The sequence below is a fragment of the Charadrius vociferus genome, unplaced genomic scaffold (assembly GCF_000708025.1).
Source record: "Charadrius vociferus isolate BGI_N301 unplaced genomic scaffold, ASM70802v2 scaffold298, whole genome shotgun sequence".
Classification (NCBI taxonomy): Eukaryota; Metazoa; Chordata; class Aves; order Charadriiformes; family Charadriidae; genus Charadrius; species Charadrius vociferus.
The window spans coordinates 2,779,122-2,796,989 of record NW_009649936.1 but is presented as its reverse complement, the minus strand read 5'-3'; the positions used below and the strand labels follow the sequence as shown (position 1 = coordinate 2,796,989).

The following is a 17,868-nucleotide window of genomic DNA, read 5'->3' as shown; positions in this document are numbered from 1 at the left end:
TCCGAGGTAATATAATTCAGGTTAATTGCAACTTCTTACTAAATTATCATATGTTGATAGGATTAGTATATAATTATGAATGGCTACAAAAAAGAAAAACAAAGCAGTCTATTGCTGTCAGTGCTTAATGTGCACTATCATAGTGATAACAGCTTTCAGTAAATTGCAGTTTCTCTTTGTGTTAGTTTAATCACAGATTTAATCACTTTCTTCCAGCATACCCTCAGCTGTTATGACAGTTAATCTGTCTGATTTTCCAGACATGTAATCTCTACCCATTCATTTTTGAGGATGCAGGTTCATCATCTGGTCTTTGTTGCTGATTGAAGGGTGTTTAGAAATGTCTATCCCTTTCTTCTTCCTTTGAAGCGATCATAAAAATGGTATTTAAGCTGTTGTAAGGGGAGGCAAAATGTATTGCCTGGTATCTTTTAGTCAGGGGAGAGCTGTATGTCTTGCTGTGTATGGGATTTTTCTAGTTTTATTAGGTCTTTAAAAAGACGTGTCATATTACCTGCAAAATTTGTGGTCTGTGTCTGGCTTATCATTGCCATCTGTGCTTTGCCTCCAGGTTATATTTTGCAGTACTCAGAAGATAACAGTGAGCAGTGGGGTAGTTTTCCCATTAGCCCTAGTGAGAGGTCGTACCGTTTAGAAACACTGAAATGTGGCACTTGGTACAAGTTTACTCTAACTGCTCAGAACGGAGTGGGGCCAGGACGCATCAGTGAGATCATTGAGGCCAAAACGCTTGGAAAAGGTATGTTAATTTCCATCCCCTTTGCTCAGCTGAATCTGTTGCATTCTGCTGTAGATCTTGGTTTGATGAGAAGACATATTGCATAGTTTAATATTATTGGCTTTGGAAATATTTCCAGTTGCATCCATGCCACGACAGAAGAGGCTGTGGCTGCAGGACTTGAGACAAATACTGGCTGATGTTCTTTCCTTATTTGCCTAACGCTTTTTTTCTAAGATGGGTTGGTAGTTGTTTGGGAAGGGTATGTCTCCATTATCATAGGCTATAGCAATTCCAGCTACTGCTATTGCCATTAGGAAATTGATTCGTCTCTTGTTGTAAAAATTCAGGGCTTTATTTGTCTGGATGGGGAAGATTTGGAAGATTTATGTGTAGAGGAAATGAACCTAATGTCTCATATCTGCTCTAAGCTGGTATTGCAGGAGCCATTCAAGTACCACCCTTTAAACAGGATAAATGTCAAAAATAAAGGAAAAATTTGCATAAAGCTCTGCAAGATGAAACAGCCAAAATTTGTGGAATTCTTACCTAACTCAGAAATGGGTTCCACGGTCCTGGTTGCTGAGGGTAGTTCCACATTGCAAGTATGTGTCAGAATTACGAGTAAATTTTGCAACAGACCCTTTTAAAGAGGCACTTTAGGAAGTATTACCCCTGAGTCAACAGTGTGGAGTAGGTTTGCATAATGCTCTAAGGATCACCTCATCTTGCATCTCTTCACCAGTGGTAAGAAATACTTTGATTTGGAAACAGTTTCATAATAAAGGTGGTTTACTGTGATAGGTACATCTGCCCTTTTTTATGCTATTCATCATACCTGTGCTGTTGCAAATCTCCCAAGCATCACATCACGGTGGGCATTTCATTTGATGCTCAGTGGCATAGGGAAGACCTGGCATGCAGTAGGCGTGATTGGTATGACTTGATGAAGCTCAGGGGAGACTGCAGATCAGCTGCGTACGTGCTGAGATTATCAATAGTCCGGGAAGAAAGAAGTAGAAGTTGAGTGTTCTAGTTTTCTTTGCATGAAATGTAATGTTTACACATACTTCAGATAACATGCAAATGGTTCATGAGAAAGCAGATCTCCCAATCTTTTGAGTTTCTCTGGGACTAGATACACATGCCTGGAAACTACCTGTGTTACATTTACAGGCTTAACTAGGTACTGTGTGATTTAGAATGCTGAGATCATTCTCATTAAAGTGGCAGCTCCAGACATCTCTGTCCAAAACTATTAACAGAGCCAGTTGAAATAGTTCATAATACACAGCTGGAATCACCAGTTTCTTTTAGATTCCTGTAGAATTTAGAAAAGAGTACATTTTGGTACATCTCATCAAGGCACAAGAATGGCAAAAAAGACTCTCATTGGATAAGTTATCCTTTATTATATAGAATAAAAAAAATAAATTATAGATAATTTTAATCACATTAGGTATAACTTCCAATAGTAAAAATATTTTGTTTCTGCTAAGCAAATAGCAGTAATACTTTTAAGTGCTCTACAGTAGCATTTAATATAAATTACATTTGTTGAAATCCCGTCTTGTCCACCTACTGTCATTATTTCAATTCTAAGGTGCCACTTTTACTGTCATTACTCCTGTATTACGTTGAACTGTCAAAAAAACTTTAATGTATATATCAACAGAAACAAGAATTTGATCCCAAAGCAGGAGAAGTAAATAGAAATGTCATCCCCTTTCTGAATAGAAGCATCTTAACTCAGAAATAAAAATTCAAAGTATATATTATTTTCAAATATATAATGTTCAATGTCAACAGATTAATGTTTTTTTAAATTGATTTTTACTTGCAAGTTCTTCAAAATTGTCATTTTCTGCAAATTAAAACCTCCATACTCTCAAACAAAATTGTGTTCAATTCCACTTCAAAAGAAGATTAGAAAGAAGACTGGAGCACCAACGGACAATCTTCAAGTGTATTTGTCTTCTGTGGTATCTCTATATGGTGTTCTGAATCCTTTCACTTTTGCATAGCAGTGAGCAGGGGCTTTTACTGATATGACGCGTCTGCACTAGATTTACAAGTTGACTCATGCCAGTACATGCAATCCAGCAAGTCAGGTCCATGCAGAAATGTATGGATATTTTTTCACATATGGATTTGAAAATCTAGGTTTGTGATTCTGCATCAAAATGTGAAAAACACATTTAACAAACCTTCTTTGTCTTGAGATATTCAAACTTCAACATAATGCAACAAAATATGTTGAGAGTCAAAGTAACAAGGAAAGAGAAATGACGGGGGGGGGGATGTTGAATATGTAGACATTGAGTTTAAGATGAAGTTATGATTTTCCTAAAAATTATTTTCTTAATTTGATATTTTTGAGAGTCCTATATCAGTAACACTTAAGCATTTCACTTGAAATATATCATTGCTTCTAGAACCGCAGTTTTCAAAGGAACAAGAGCTCTTTGCTAGTATCAACACCACAAGAGTGAGACTGAACCTGATAGGCTGGAATGACGGTGGCTGTCCCATCACTTCCTTCACCCTTGAGTACCGGCCATTTGGGACAACCGTCTGGACAACCGCTCAGCGGACATCCCTGTCAAAGTCCTACATACTATATGACCTCCAGGAGGCAACCTGGTATGAACTTCAAATGAGAGTGTGCAACAGTGCTGGCTGTGCAGAGAAACAAGCCAAATTTGCAACGCTCAATTATGATGGCAGTAAGTATATCTTTGTATTTACATGTCTGAGATAGTTTTTAATGTGATTTTCTTGCTTATCTTTCTTTTTTCCCCCCATAAAACCCTTTTTGAATCTGCTAGCCATTCTGACAGAGGGGTGACAGTCACAAAGACGCAAAATGCCTACGGATTTCATGACAACAGGCTGCCAGGCAGAAAAGAGAAATTGTTTATTTGTCCTCACTGAGGAAAAGCTGCAGCACCAAAGTCAATCAACCATGAGACACGTAACCGTAGGACACTAGGTGTCATTAGTTCCAGTGGTCACAGAAGCATTTGCTAGTATTTCATGCATCACTTCCATGAAATTTTTGTCTCCCATACAATTGGTTCCTGCAGCCATTCATGGCAGTGGCTGGCCTCATTGCTATTCCATGCAACGTCCCTGTGACACAGCTCAAACTCCATTATATGACACAACCCAGCAGCTAACTAGCTTGTCTTCTGGGAAAGCCTCCGGACAATGTCCTCCAAGGGCAAAGCAATGGCAATGCTATTATCCCTATTTACAGACGGGCGAGAGTGAAACTAATGGCCATGACAGATGGCTCTGTCATGCCCAGCAGCAGGGCACAGGGGATGAAGGAATTGTTGCATCCTGCCCTTCTGCCGGGGGTTATTGCCTACCCTGCAAAGGCCAGAACAAGAGGGCAAAAGCAAACACGCCAATTTGTCAGTCGCTCCAGCTCGTACCCTGGCGTGTTTATTGAGAGTGATGGTGGCACATGTGTGCTTCTGCTGGCTCTATAGTGGGAAACGGCTGTATTTCTGGCAAAAAGGCAGTACAGATGGCTCCAGATGGCAATCTCTTGAATTGCTCTAGTGTGAATTGCCAGAGCTTTTCTGGAGACATGTCAAATGTTGTTGTGTTGCCAGGGATATTGTGCTCTATTGTGCAACCTCTTGGCAACATCTGTATTGTTAAATTAAACAACCGGACCAGTGAGCAAGTTCAAACAAGAAGTAGTAATTGTCCAGCAACAGCACCAAATTGTTAATTGTTCATAACTCTGTGTTGGTAACACATGTCCCTGCCACAGTTTTGTCCCACACAAACTGCCACTCTACAGGACAATACCCATGTACAGCTCAGGGAAGAGCAAGCAACAGGGACCATTTCCGCTCAGAAGTGTGGGACGTGAATCGGGCAGGGTTTAAACCTCAGCATCTTACTCATCCACTAATGCTGTCCCAGTCTTTGCGCTAGGTACTCGTCAGTTCTTGCAGATCGTTAACGACACACGCCCTCACAGCTCACCCTTTTGCAAATAGCACAACCCCTCATGTTTTTCTGAGAAAATACCATTTCGGTAAGCTGCCACACAGTCCTCATGTTACTTCAGACAGTCTAAAAAATTAAGAGAAAGTTTTTGTCTCAGCACTTTAGAGGCCTACAGAAAACCAAGATCCAAGCAGTAGTTATACAAATACTGCCAGATATTGCCAGGTAGACTTTTTTTACTGAGCAGTACAGATGTTGTCAATAACAACTCTTTCAAGTATTATGAGTTAATTTCTTGCCAGTTAGCCTATCCTCTTTGCTTTCCAGTATCTTTATGCAGTTAGCATCCAACTTCCAGTGATCTTTCTTTACATCCACGGTTATTGTTACTTATATATGACTAGGGCAAAACAGTCTTAAGCCATACCTTAAAATGAGTTTATATGAAAATGCAGGTCCAGAGCCTTAAATTCCCACTGGTAGCAGTGAAATCAAACTTATTCTTGCAATGAACTGATTTGAAATGTTTTCAGACTCTGCTTTTTGGTTAGGTGATGATACTTACCTTGCTTTCACATACTGTGACCTGCATGCCATTTGATTTTGTGTGTTGCTGTATAGCATCTTTAAAAGTGAGAAAATGAAACAATACAAATATTTGTAGCATTAAATGTCTTGGTGGGCCACTGCTTATGGCCAGCTAGAAAATTTCTCATTTATGGCATCGATGTTTTTTTTTTGTAAAGCGTGCTTTGCCAGGACTATATTGTGCCTTAGAGAGGCAGCATGATCTCAAATACTGACTGCAAAGTTAGGAGAGAAAAACATGGATGGAAAAGCAAATTTCATTTTTCAATTTTTTTGAATTTGTTAGGTTGATGCGGAACTAAAATGATAAACTGATTATTGTTATTATCATTATAGAAAATTTAGATAATCTATTCCCACATAAGAGATTTCATAGAAGAACTATTTCAGTGTTCCTAAAGCAAAAATTGTGCCTACAGAGTCCCACCTCCCCGTTCTTTGTTCCTTTGTAAGCTGCATAGGCTTAAGGTGCTTCAGATTTGGAAAATAGTGTCTGATTAGAAATCAACATTTTCTATCAATATTTCATGCAGAAATTTTTGCTTTCATAGAGAGTGAATTTTTCATTTACAGAAAGCATGCCAGTGGAAACTTCTTGGCCAGCTCCACTTTTGAGCACTAACCTTACCTCTACCATTGATTTGTCTTGTGATGTGAGATTAGTCCCTTCCAGCTTCTAGGGGTCACAGCTGCCCTTAGGATAAAACAGATACAAGGATAGTACTTTGAAGATTAGATAATATGTGTATGAAAGTTCTCGGATACCAAATGCCAAGAACAAGCTTAGCAGCTTTAGCGGTCTTAAGATAAAGCCTTCGTAAACTGTGTAGAAATCCTTGAGTTACGTGGTTTTTCAGTCATTTTGTTTGCACTGCAGCAGCTGATTGTTATCTGAGAGAGAGCTCCTGAGAAATATCATGGCTAAGTATCCTTTACCTTAAATCTCTGTGGTGAATTAGGTCAAAAGGTTAATGACAGATCTACATGCAACTTTTTCCTTTCCGTTCATAGATATTTCAGCTAACCATTTTCAGCTTACAGATTTTATGACCTTCCCGCCCTTTGTTTTTCAGAACATTTGCACTCAATACTTAAGGAGGTATTTTTAGCAATGTGCAGCTGTAGTGTGCAGCACTGCAAAGGAGCTTTCCAACTCAGAGATCAGCTACTCAGTAGCCCTGACATTAAATCAGATCAGCTTGGTAGCTGCTCTAAGCTATGCTAATTGATTCTAGCCCACCATGCGACTTCCTACCATGAAGAACAGTTAGGACACAGGAAAACACTTGGTAGTCCTAAAGTCACAAGGTGCAATGGGACACACTGGAAGGGCTGCAACGTAAGGGAAACTGGAGTCGGAGACATTCAAATTACGACATCTATGAAGCACCAGTAAGGCAGGCTAAAAAAGGGCAATGGTGAATTAACCTGGGGAAAAACAAAACAAAACAAAACACCAGCAAACCTACCAATTTGTCTGGGACTTTGTTCTGAGAAAAGCTTTGACTTTTTCACACCCAGACAACACTTAGAATGACAACAAATGCTGAAATGGTGTTTTCTCAATGGATAGCAGGTTTAGTTTTTGGTAATTTCTAGTACAATTGCTGAATATCCACGAATGGATACTGCAAAGGATATATAAACTTGCAGTATCTTTTTTTAATTAAGCTTGTACTGCCTGTATTTAGTGTTATAAAATTTACACTATCCTTGGAAGAGGTATGGAAAATTATAATCACTTTCCTAAACACTGAAGGTTTAACTAAAATTAAGGCCACTTTTAATTTGATTTTCGTCAAAGTATTAAGGAGAACAAGACATAAATTTAGGTAATCTTGAACTCAACAGTCTTTAGCCAATGGTCTGTGGGACTTTAATTCAGAGCAAAATTTGGCCCTTTAGTATTCAGGAAGGTTAAGGAGGATTTCGAGAGAGTTATTAGTATTACCTTCAGGGGCTTGAAGTGCTTTCCATTTCATCTAATAATTGTCTTTGCCTTTAGAGTAGTGCAAAAACGGCATCTGAGTTAAGATAAGAGGAAAAAAATCTGCTGTGTATTTATTCCAAGAAATGGAAAATTAGAAAAAGAAGGAAAATTATGGGGAAGAACTGCAATGGAACAGTATAAAAATATTCAAAATGCAATTGTAAGAAAATAATTTTTCCGAAGTACTGGTATGGGCTTGGATAGTTAAATCTTTTCTGTTTATCTTCATCCCTTTAGGGAACTGCTCTTCTCATTATATGCAACTCAAATAGCTCTTCTGAAAAAAACATGGCTTAGAATTCTACATTTTCACTGTGGTTATGGCACTCACATTGTACTGCATCATATCACTTTTTTTTTTTATTTTTCTGATACTGTATGGTACATAATGAGATATTACTATATCACTCAATGCAGCAATTAAAATGTGAAAAAGGATGTGCCTGTTTTTCTATCTCATCCTCCTATCCTTTTAGCAAGTAAGTAGCCACTTTTATGTTTCAGTAGCTGGTTAAAATTGAATAGCTTCCATCAAAAGTCATCACAGTTCACAATACTTGCGTATTTCTACCCATTTCAAACAAATCCACGTTTTATAGCCTCATTTGTGGTTGCATTCAGCAGTTTAATAGTAATCAGGAAATGAGTGAGAAGCCTTCCATGACTAAACAGCCTTTCAGAGAAAGTGCTGCATTCTTCTCACGTCCTTTAGAAGTAAAGAAAAAGAGAATTGAAAAGTTCAAGCTATATATATTACCAGGAAGCCAGGTATATTCAAAATGCAAATGTGTCCCAAAATGAAAAAGTGAGCTGCCTGCTGATGCCGGTAGTTTGTAGATTCATTTCCCTCGTTTCACTCTCAAAATCTGATTGTTTCTATCCAGTGTTACTCTCCTGCTTTACTGATGAGTATTATGCCAGACACTCTTTAGCAAAGTAGCATCAGGTTGGCTGTCTGAATTTCAGATCAATATCACTGCTGCTCCCCTAAGACGTGATATAAGAATGTTTCTGTGCAAAGGATTCATCTGATGTATGTAGCACAAAATGAACTTTGTCAAACACGCTCGTTATAAAGAAAAGCCCAGCAGAAGGTTAGAATATGTTGCAGCAGTGCTATTTTCCCATAGTAAGGAGTAATATACATAGTTAGTAATTCTGAGATCTCTTACAGCTTTGTAATGATTTAATATGACTTAAAATTAATCTTAGTATTTGACTGTGTAATGGGCATTTATTTCATCAATGAATGCACGTTTTCTTGATTTCTGATAATCTACGAGTCTCTGCAGCCAGTACCTTGTTACCAGTGTGACTGGTTACGTGTGCATGGCCGTTACACCTGCAAACATAGCATCCACCCTGAACGTGACAAATCCTTCTTAATGGTCTGCATGCAGCTGAAGCATATAACATGCCATATTCCCTGAGAGGTCAATCTTTTGTCTGCATTGGTAGGCATCTAATATCATGACACTTTTTCCAGGTACAATCCCTCCACTCATTAAGTCAGTTGTGCAAAGTGAGGAAGGGCTGGCGACCAACGAAGGGCTAAAGATGCTGGTGACCATCTCCTGTATCTTGGTTGGGGTCTTGCTGCTTTTTGTGATGCTGCTGATCGTGCGGAGGAGGAGGAGGGAGCAGAGACTGAAGAGGCTGCGAGGTAAGATGAGAGCTGTGGCACTTATTTCTACATATGCATATTCCCTGAATATGAAAGCACAAGTGGGGCTGCAAGTGACCAAACTGTTCCATCCCCAGTTGGTGTCATTTTCCTGAAATATGTAACAGACATGAGGCAACAAAGTATGTGGGTTTTCTACAGAAATTGGTTCTTTTTCATTTGGTAGTAAGTTTCTAAAAAATGACTCTTGCATCCATTGTTATTAATTTGCATGCAGGGAAAGGAAAATAATCCTCATCTGTTCATGTTTGTTTGTTTTCCCTTTTTTGTTGTTTCTTTCCCTTGTGAATGGTCTCGACAACCTAAAATCAGATTTTTTTTCGAAGTGTAAAATCAGATGTTCTGAAGATGGGGGGATTTCAGTTTTCCAGAAGATGCACACCATGATTCCTATATTATAAAATGAAAGTACCACATGTGAGTAAGCTAGAAAGCATATTCTACAGAAACATATAGAAACATATATTCTATAGAAACCATATTTCTCTATATATAAAACGTATATGTAAACCATATATTCTCAGATTTGTTACCACCTCTTTTTCCCTATGTGTTATAACAGAACTATTACAACACTTCATTGTTCACTGACCTTTCATTGTCGCTGATCTGTAATTTTCTCTAATCCTTATTCAAATTAAGGTGTTTGCTATGTGGATAAGTTTTAGATCTGTGAATTCATTCAACTTCGTCAATCCTTGAGTAAATACCCCTGGCTGAGCCACAGCCAGTTTTTTTGCCCTTGCAGTCTGCCACTTCTGCACTTGGCGCTGCAGGTTTTGCATTAGAACACAACAGCAGACCTTACGCTGAAGGTATTTGGGAAAAAAACCTTTCAAATCACACACTGAATACATCTCAAAGCAATTTATCACCTGCAAAAAATGAATAATCATTTCCAAGAGCCACCAAATTGTTTAGTTAGTTATATTTTAATCAAAATATGATCATGATATATATTAAAACCAGGGCCAACCCTGTGTATCCCATCTCACCTTAACATCTACTCATCTATCTTTTGGTTCTCATTTTGTCTTTTACAACAATGTTTTGGATGTTTTTGCAAAAAAAGCAAATACAGGGTTCCTGGGCATGGGCAAATTTGTAGATCAAAGAGGACAACCATTCTTATGGTTCACACACAGCTCTGGAAATCAGGGCATCTGGAAGCTTTAGCTTGTTTAATAACTTTCTTATTCAAAATCTTTTAAGTCATTTACCTCTGTGAAGTTCTTTTCATCAAAAAGTGGTGGATTAAGGATGAAGAAAGTGTTATCTTATCTCCTCAGAAACACTGTGGAATTCCATCCAGTAATGAGCAGGATATTTTGAGCTCCTTGGCTCCAGGAAACGATGGCTGTGCACATTTAGTTTTCCATGGTTAATTTCCAAGTATTCATAGATTCTTGAGTTACAGTCCCTTAAGGAAGGCTGATGATCACTGGCCAGTATGGCTTTTGCGTAAGGCTACTTTGAATTATTTCCTCTCAGAATATAGAAATTTAGAAAAACATCTGATCTTCACTTAAACATAGGCAGTGACAAAGAATTAATCAGTATTTTTGAAAAAAGTTGTAAGTATTTAGCGACCATTTCTGTAAAAGTTGTGTCTCGCTTCTTACCTGACTTTGTCAAGCTACAGCTCAACATCCCAACCATCTGGACCAGCTATACTTCTGTCTGAAATACGGGGACTGAAGTTCTTTACTGACCTGGCATTTTCATTATATTTTAGCTACCTAATTCTTGTGTAATTTTCAAAATTTTATTAGATATTATTTCATTTACTCCAGACCACTGATAAAAGTATCAACAGTGTGATGTCCCATGGTGCATGATGAAAATAAATACTAAACAATGATTCTCTGCTTAAAATTGTATTTTGAATATTTTGAAACCCATGTAAAATGTCTGCTGTGTTAATTTTTTGCACCATGCTACTTTGTTATTTAAGGCACCAAGACCTTTGCTCTGGAGAAATATAAATATAATATTTTAATGTTATTTAATCATATCTCAGTAAGATTTTTTTCAATGTCAGCAATTCTCAGTGAATTTTAATCTCATTTTAAAACAATCAACTTTGCTTGACATAGCTGATTGACCATAAGTCTATATTGATTGGCCTCATTTTTTCCATCTCCTCTAATTCATTTCATCAAGCTTCATTCCATTTTTTTCATCCTTTTGCTCATTGCCAAGATGTGATTGATACAACGTCAGTAAATCATATTGGTTTTATTCATTCTTTTTGAAGGCTGATCCCATGTTAGCCATTTTCTGCTCTTCTGGAGGTTTTTTCTTGTTCTAAAAGTCTTACTGACAGTCAGTATTGCTGTTCCGCAGAACTCACTAAGTTCTCTAAAAAAACCCTGTGTGCAAGTTTTTCTGATCTCCTAACTTAAAAAAAAATGTTCTGCTCTAGTAGTTGTGGTCAACTTTCATCTGAATGAGTTTTGAAATTGAAATCCTGTCCTTATCATTTGATATGTGTCACCTGCTGGAGTTTCTTTAAGGCACAGGACTCATTTTTCCTAAATCATGATCATACCACCAACTTTCCTCTAGTCTACATCAGAAACAATGGTTTCCCCAGTGGGACATTCTGAAAGAATTTATACAAGTTACAGATGTAATTCTTGCTTTTGTAGGTCCAGGGGATGTGTTTCCTTTGAACCTGCTTGACACAGAAGATCAGAAATTGCAGATTAATTTGCAGTACATTCTGCATGCAAACATTTGTATCTGTACTTATAGACAATGGGTTTATGGTTCCAGTTTCTGTGGGGCAAATGTAGCATAAGAACAGCAGTCTCTCCATTCTTAATCCGTTTACTCCTTCTTTTAGCATGTAGGGACAGGTAAAGCTTTGTATTCCTCCTCTGTCATGCCCAGTATGATTTATTTCTGCAGGAGTACTCTGTTTAGAAAGAAAGCAAAGTCCTGATTTTTGCTCAGTTTAGTGATTCCACAGGTCAGGTCACAAGAAGGTCAATTGACTGCTGAAGTTCATACAGGCATTCAGTAGGTCAGCATATATTACAATAGAAACTTGATGACTTACTGCTCTTTCTCCTTACTATTAACCTAGCTCCACTACTACCGTAACAGTTTTCCCTTTGTTTTTAAGTCCAACCCACCTTAATCCAAGAAGAAAGTATCAGCACAGCATGAGAGTTCAGGAGTCACAGAATGCAATTTAAAACTGTATCACGGCCCCTGATTTCCCAGGGGGGTAAGCCAAATGTGTTAAGAATTTTAAAGGCAGCTGCCCCAGCAAATGGAAGTGAGGGCTGTCTCTGGGTCGGTGCCTGTCAGCACCACCATGTGTCAAACCCATGGTGAGGAGCAGTTTGTCTTTTTCACTAAGGCATGGGGCGATGCTTGGTCGGAGCAGAAGATTGGCTCCTTCACTCTGTCATTCATGGTTTCCCTGAACCCTGTTTTCCCCACCTGAAAGCTGAGAGAGAGGACACTGGCAGGGCATTGCCTCATTTTATGAAGTATTCTCAATTTACTGATCAAAAGTATAATGTAGGAAATACACATTACAATCCACTGTCTATACTAATTGGTTTGTGAAACTAGCATTTCTCCTGTAGCTGACATTTTGGACACACTGTTATCATATTCAGTTGCTTTTAGGATTCTGGGTTTTGCTTTGACCGATATGTAAGATCCTTACCTTCTTGGAACATTTGTTTTGGTCCAGTCCTACACTAGCCTGTGTGCCCAGTACAGCCATCATTAACAACAGTAATGCTGCTGACCATTATAACAATCTGCTTGAATAATTAGTACATTTAAACCCTGCTGATGGAGTTACTTTTTTTTTTTTTCCTGCAGTGCTTCCTCATTCAGCTTTTGACATGTAACACGGTCTTGCATAATGTCTTATGTTATTTTTGATTCAAGATGCACAATCTCCTTTGCATGTCTTTGCCTGAGAATGCATATATGTAAATGTGCATTTGAATATGTTCTATGTACATTTAATGGTGAGAACATAATATTTTTTTCCTGATGCAGCATGGAACACAGCTATATGCTGTGCAGGACCTGAGAACTTGTGAGGGAGGTTCTTTGTCATTTAATCCTGGTAAACAAATCTAAAAGGCAAACTGAATGACATTGAGCCAAGCAACCTTCAACTTTGTTCGTTCAGCTTTTCTTGAGTTGTGAATGTATTCATAGTCTTCACTTAAGGAGGCAGCAATTGCTTCAGAAAAGCTGCTGGCTGGATGAAAACAATATTTGCATATTAAATCACCGTTATTAGGTGTGCATAAGTCTCTTCATGATCCTAGTGCAGCCAGAATAACAAGAAACATCATAAAGTTTACTGAAAAAAAAAAAAAAGGATTTGTTACCGGACCTTCTTTTTTTTTTTTTTTTTGTATTCTTCAAAAGAACTGGGTCCCTTCCTGGGTCCTTAGAATTCAGAAGACTATCTCTGATGTCATTTGGAAGCAGCAGCAGGGGTAGACTGGTGATAAAGACATTGTCACCTACTACGTAGTACTACTTACAAAAGTGTTAACAGCAAAAGCCAATCTCAAACAAAGCGAAAAATAGAAAGTCTGAGTGCCTAAATGGAGCACTGTTTGGATTAAAGGGACATTGCAGGTGAAGAGTCCTTCCCTGCACAATGAATCTGCCATGCGAGATGGACTCAATACCTATCAATGATCCCTTCCAACATGAGATATTCTCTGATTCTGATTCTATGCTTTGTTCTGAGAAGGGATAGAGGAAGGTTAAAAATAAAGGAGTGGAGAAAGCAGACGTACAGGAAGCACAGTATTTCAGCTTTCTTAGTAGTAGATGAGGAATAAAGCCTAAGAAAGGCAAGCTGGCACAGTGTCAGAAACACAGAATGTAGAAAGTGGATGGTGGGGTTTTGCTGGTTTTTTTTTACGGGAAAAAAAAAAGAGCCTTTTGTCCATTCCTATTAAAAATGAATACAAATGTAGCCAGAGTGATGTATTAAGATGGCGGTTTGTTTCTACTTGCATTTTCTGATTTTTAAAAGGAGGATATTTAATAGGATCACAGACAAGGAAATTGTTGTAGACGTAGGAGACCCAAGATTTGATTACGGAATAATAATGGTTTCAGAAGTGAAATGGAGAAAATAAAGACAAATTGAGTAAATGTCGTGGCAGGTGCTGGTAGATTTACAAGTGGCAGATAAAAGAAGAAATTTAAAGTTCCACATAACAGGAGAGTTCCTTGAAGACTTAGAATTGTTCTCTTCTCAGATTTGCTTCACTCGGTTGCACAAAAGGCTGCTTTGTTGCTGTGTGATATACTTAAGGACTCTGGAGTCAGCATTTTTAAGTGAGTTTGTTTAGCAGCAGACTACAGGAGAACAAAGCGTAGCTGTCTTTTTTTGCTGAATAATACTACAGAAATCCTTATATTATGTTGATAAAGTTTTACAGAAAGCTACCTGAAGAACACTGGGTGAACCAGAACTTCAGCTGTGTCCTTTGGTCTGATATGTGCCAGAATAATGATAACCCCAAAGGATTTTATGCTAATAAGAACAGCAATGACAACAACAAAAGGAATATTTCTCCTTCAGCAGTGCCTCATTTTGCAGGGCTGATCCATGTGGGTATAAGCTACCTCCTGTTTTGTGTATAGACTGCCATCTGAACACCCAGTAGTATTTGTGAATTATTGCTGTGGGAAAGCCTTCATATGGGAGACCAACCAAACAAGTCAACTCCTTGCAGACCTCTCTTGCTCAGACCTTTATGCACTAAGGTTTGGTTTGGAAATGGAAGGTCAGCAATTGCTCATCCAGCTTGGGTTTGGCTTCTGCCCAGAGATGGATGGCAACATTTTTGTCTTCTTGCCTTTTCTTCCTTCCTCACCTGTTCATTTGCTAACGGTGGCATGAAGGGAGATCCCCATTATTTGCTAAACTGTTTCTACTTTTATTAAGTTTCTGTAGTGTTTTTTTTCTTCTACTTAAACAGTTTTCTACTCAAGCTTGTACTTCTTGAAGCATTTTTGATGCTATTGAGGAACAGGGTTGTCTGAGGCCTAAAGTTGTAATGTAGTAAAACGCAGTTTCAGCAAAAGCGATGACTCTTAGAGATTAGCCTCTGATCTGAGAAACGACAGTGCTCTTTCACATGGCTGATTCAAATTCTTAATAAAAAATCTATCAAATAGATTTTCATTTGTGCTGACATTTCTTCTGTTTTCTTCTAGATGCAAAGAGTTTGGCTGAAATGCTTATGAGGTAAGAATAGATTTAATGTTTTTAAACTGAAAAATGTCTGTCAACTATGGCATCATATTTAAAAGTTATAGGGACAAACGCAGAAGTAAACCTTCTATTCCCAAATCATTTTTCAAAACACACCATTTGACTGTTAAGACCTAGGACACATTGTTGGTTAAATATGGGAGAAAAAAGAATTTGAGGACAGCATCTGTGAGGGAATACAATGGTAAAAAACTGAGAACTTTTGTCAGTCGATTAAATTAAAGAAGTTATGTAGTTCCATTTGGGCATTTGTCCTATTCAGAAAAACATTTTCATAATACGTACCAAAGTAATTGTTCTTCACAGATCATCTGATTGAAGGCAATAAGTGCCTGGATGCGAATATTTCTAAACTTTACAGTTTTATTTATGTAATTCACTATTGCTAGCTGCTTATACCCGAAGGTATAGAGGGGCAGGTAAATCCATTTATTATTTTTCAGTTCTGTTCCATCAGCTCAGCATCCAGAAATCTAATTCAGTTGTTGAATTACAATAGAATGACTATTCTGGCACCACAATTCTTTCAAAGATGGAAATTTCATATCTTCAATGTTTATTGTTTTGTCTGGGGAAAACACTGAACTTTAAAACTGCTGCATGTATTTGAAAATGGGATCACCAAGGGATTATTTTTAAGTTCAAATGAGTTTTGGTTTGCTCAAAAGTCTTTCTGGTTTTAAGCAACAAATTAGACAATGTCATAGACGTTTTCCAAATGAACCATACTCTAGACTTCCTCACCCGTGATAAACTTCACCTGCTATTGTAAGAATATACTTACCCAAGACATAGTGACAGATGGGTTTAGTGTAAACTCAGCTCTATGCTTTCTGTCTGCAAATACATCTGAATAGTCCCACTGATGCTAACAAGACTGGTCATGCAGGTCACGTCATGCCCTTCCTATTTGCCAGTTAGAAACCCCTGCTAGCAGCAGACTGCAGGTTTAAGCAACTTCAGGAAGATATGCTCCGATATTTTTCGGTGTTGCAGAAAACAGCACAGATTAGCATATGCAGCAAGTCTGTTCCCTAAAGAAACCCAGCATGGACTGGATTAAACTCCTAAATGAAGATATTCAGTCCCAGTGACAACCATGTATAACATCTCTGCAGAACTGGTAAACCTCCGCCTTAACCCTGGTTAACTTCACTAGTCTTATCACCATGTCTGCAAGGCCATTTCAGAGTCACTCCTCTGACGCTCAGAAAACTCTACCCAACTGCCAACATAAGCTCTCGGTTTTGATTCATATTTTTCCTCTGCTGATGTCAGCTTTCAAATTAGAGAGCTTCTTTTGCCCTCCCTGCCTGATGCACTCAGAGAGCAGTCAGGTCCCTCTGCAGCCTTTAGTTCAGAGCTGGTTTTCTAGGTAAGTCATCTGCCATGGTTTCTTTTTGCTTTTGCTTTCAACAGCACAGAAATATGATCATCAAGTCAGTTTCTCAATCTCATTTATTAACATATATTAACAAATAATCTTGTTTTACTTAAATTGTCATGTTTTATATTTGCCTTCTAAAATGACTACTAAATGACTACTAAAAGGCAAATGACTACTAAAACAGTACTTCAAGGGAAATAGGGGATATAGGCTTACCTTTGCAGACACGTTATAACTTGGAGCTCTCAAAGTGATGCGGTTTTGGGGACCCTGGTTTCTACAGGCGAAATGCTCTGTCACTTGTGATAAATCTGTGAAATACCTCCAACCGAAACCTGAGCTACCCGCCATCTCTAGACGTTCCTGAAGATTTAGCACATTAATAATCAAAGGATAATAAGCCCTCTCCAAAGCAATAGTCAGATATTATAATGCTCCTGATATTTTATATCTTTTAGTTTTCACCAAAATGTGCCATGATAAAAATACCAAAAAAGAGGGTATGCTGTGGGTTATGCCTTGGCATTTATTATTGGACAAAAAGCAGAAAAGATGATTCCCTGCATGGTAGGAAGGTGTGAGGGATGGAAAGAGCTTTGCATGTCTTCCCCGTTGAGGAGATTTCTATGAGCATGTGTAAAGAGGATTAAGAATGGAGCTTTAGTCTTTGCTTTGAAAGTCACTGGCTTTGGCTGTGCAAGTCAGACGTCTGGGGAGCAGGATAAGCCCCAGCAGTTAGCAGTTTAATGGGAGCTGCACAACTTGTTGCCGATACCTTAAACTAGCAAATAAAAATCCCTGCTGCTGTAGAATCAGAGGTTTTTTATGTTTCTTTTGGGTGAAAGCATCAGCCCAGCCAACTTCTTTGTAACAGTTCAGTGTAAATTAGTATAGCAATCAACAGAGCTTTCTAATTTTGAACACAAGTCAAGGAATATTTTCTCCTCAAATACCCTCTGTCAGGCTGCTTATTTTCATGATTTAGTTTTCCATATATTTTTACAACAACCAACTTAGACATCAGGAAACTGTGAGGTGGCCTGACTTTCTGCCAAGGACCCAGAATGACTTTGGGTTCCCAGAGCACCATATTTAAACCCTTTACATAACTAGCTTTATAGGTTTAACCCTCTCCTCTGCATACAGCAGTCACTCAAGTAAGTATTTTTTTATTAAAGGTCCAGAAAGATTATTTAAAAGGGGCTGTTCTTTACCTATGCACACTCTT

General features: G+C 38.2%; 1 protein-coding gene across 1 annotated transcript in view; it reads left to right on the top strand.

Moving 5' to 3' along the window:
- The window catches only part of DSCAM (Down syndrome cell adhesion molecule), a 413,961-nt gene that overhangs the window by 361,894 nt on the left and 34,199 nt on the right, over window positions 1-17,868 (top strand). The window contains exons 24-28 of the mRNA XM_009891369.1: window positions 1-6; window positions 572-760; window positions 3,175-3,465; window positions 8,773-8,949; window positions 15,196-15,226. The exon at window positions 1-6 is cut by the window's left edge and continues 99 nt beyond it. Coding sequence (XP_009889671.1) covers window positions 1-6; window positions 572-760; window positions 3,175-3,465; window positions 8,773-8,949; window positions 15,196-15,226 — 694 coding nt within the window. The remainder of the gene's footprint in view (window positions 7-571; window positions 761-3,174; window positions 3,466-8,772; window positions 8,950-15,195; window positions 15,227-17,868) is intronic.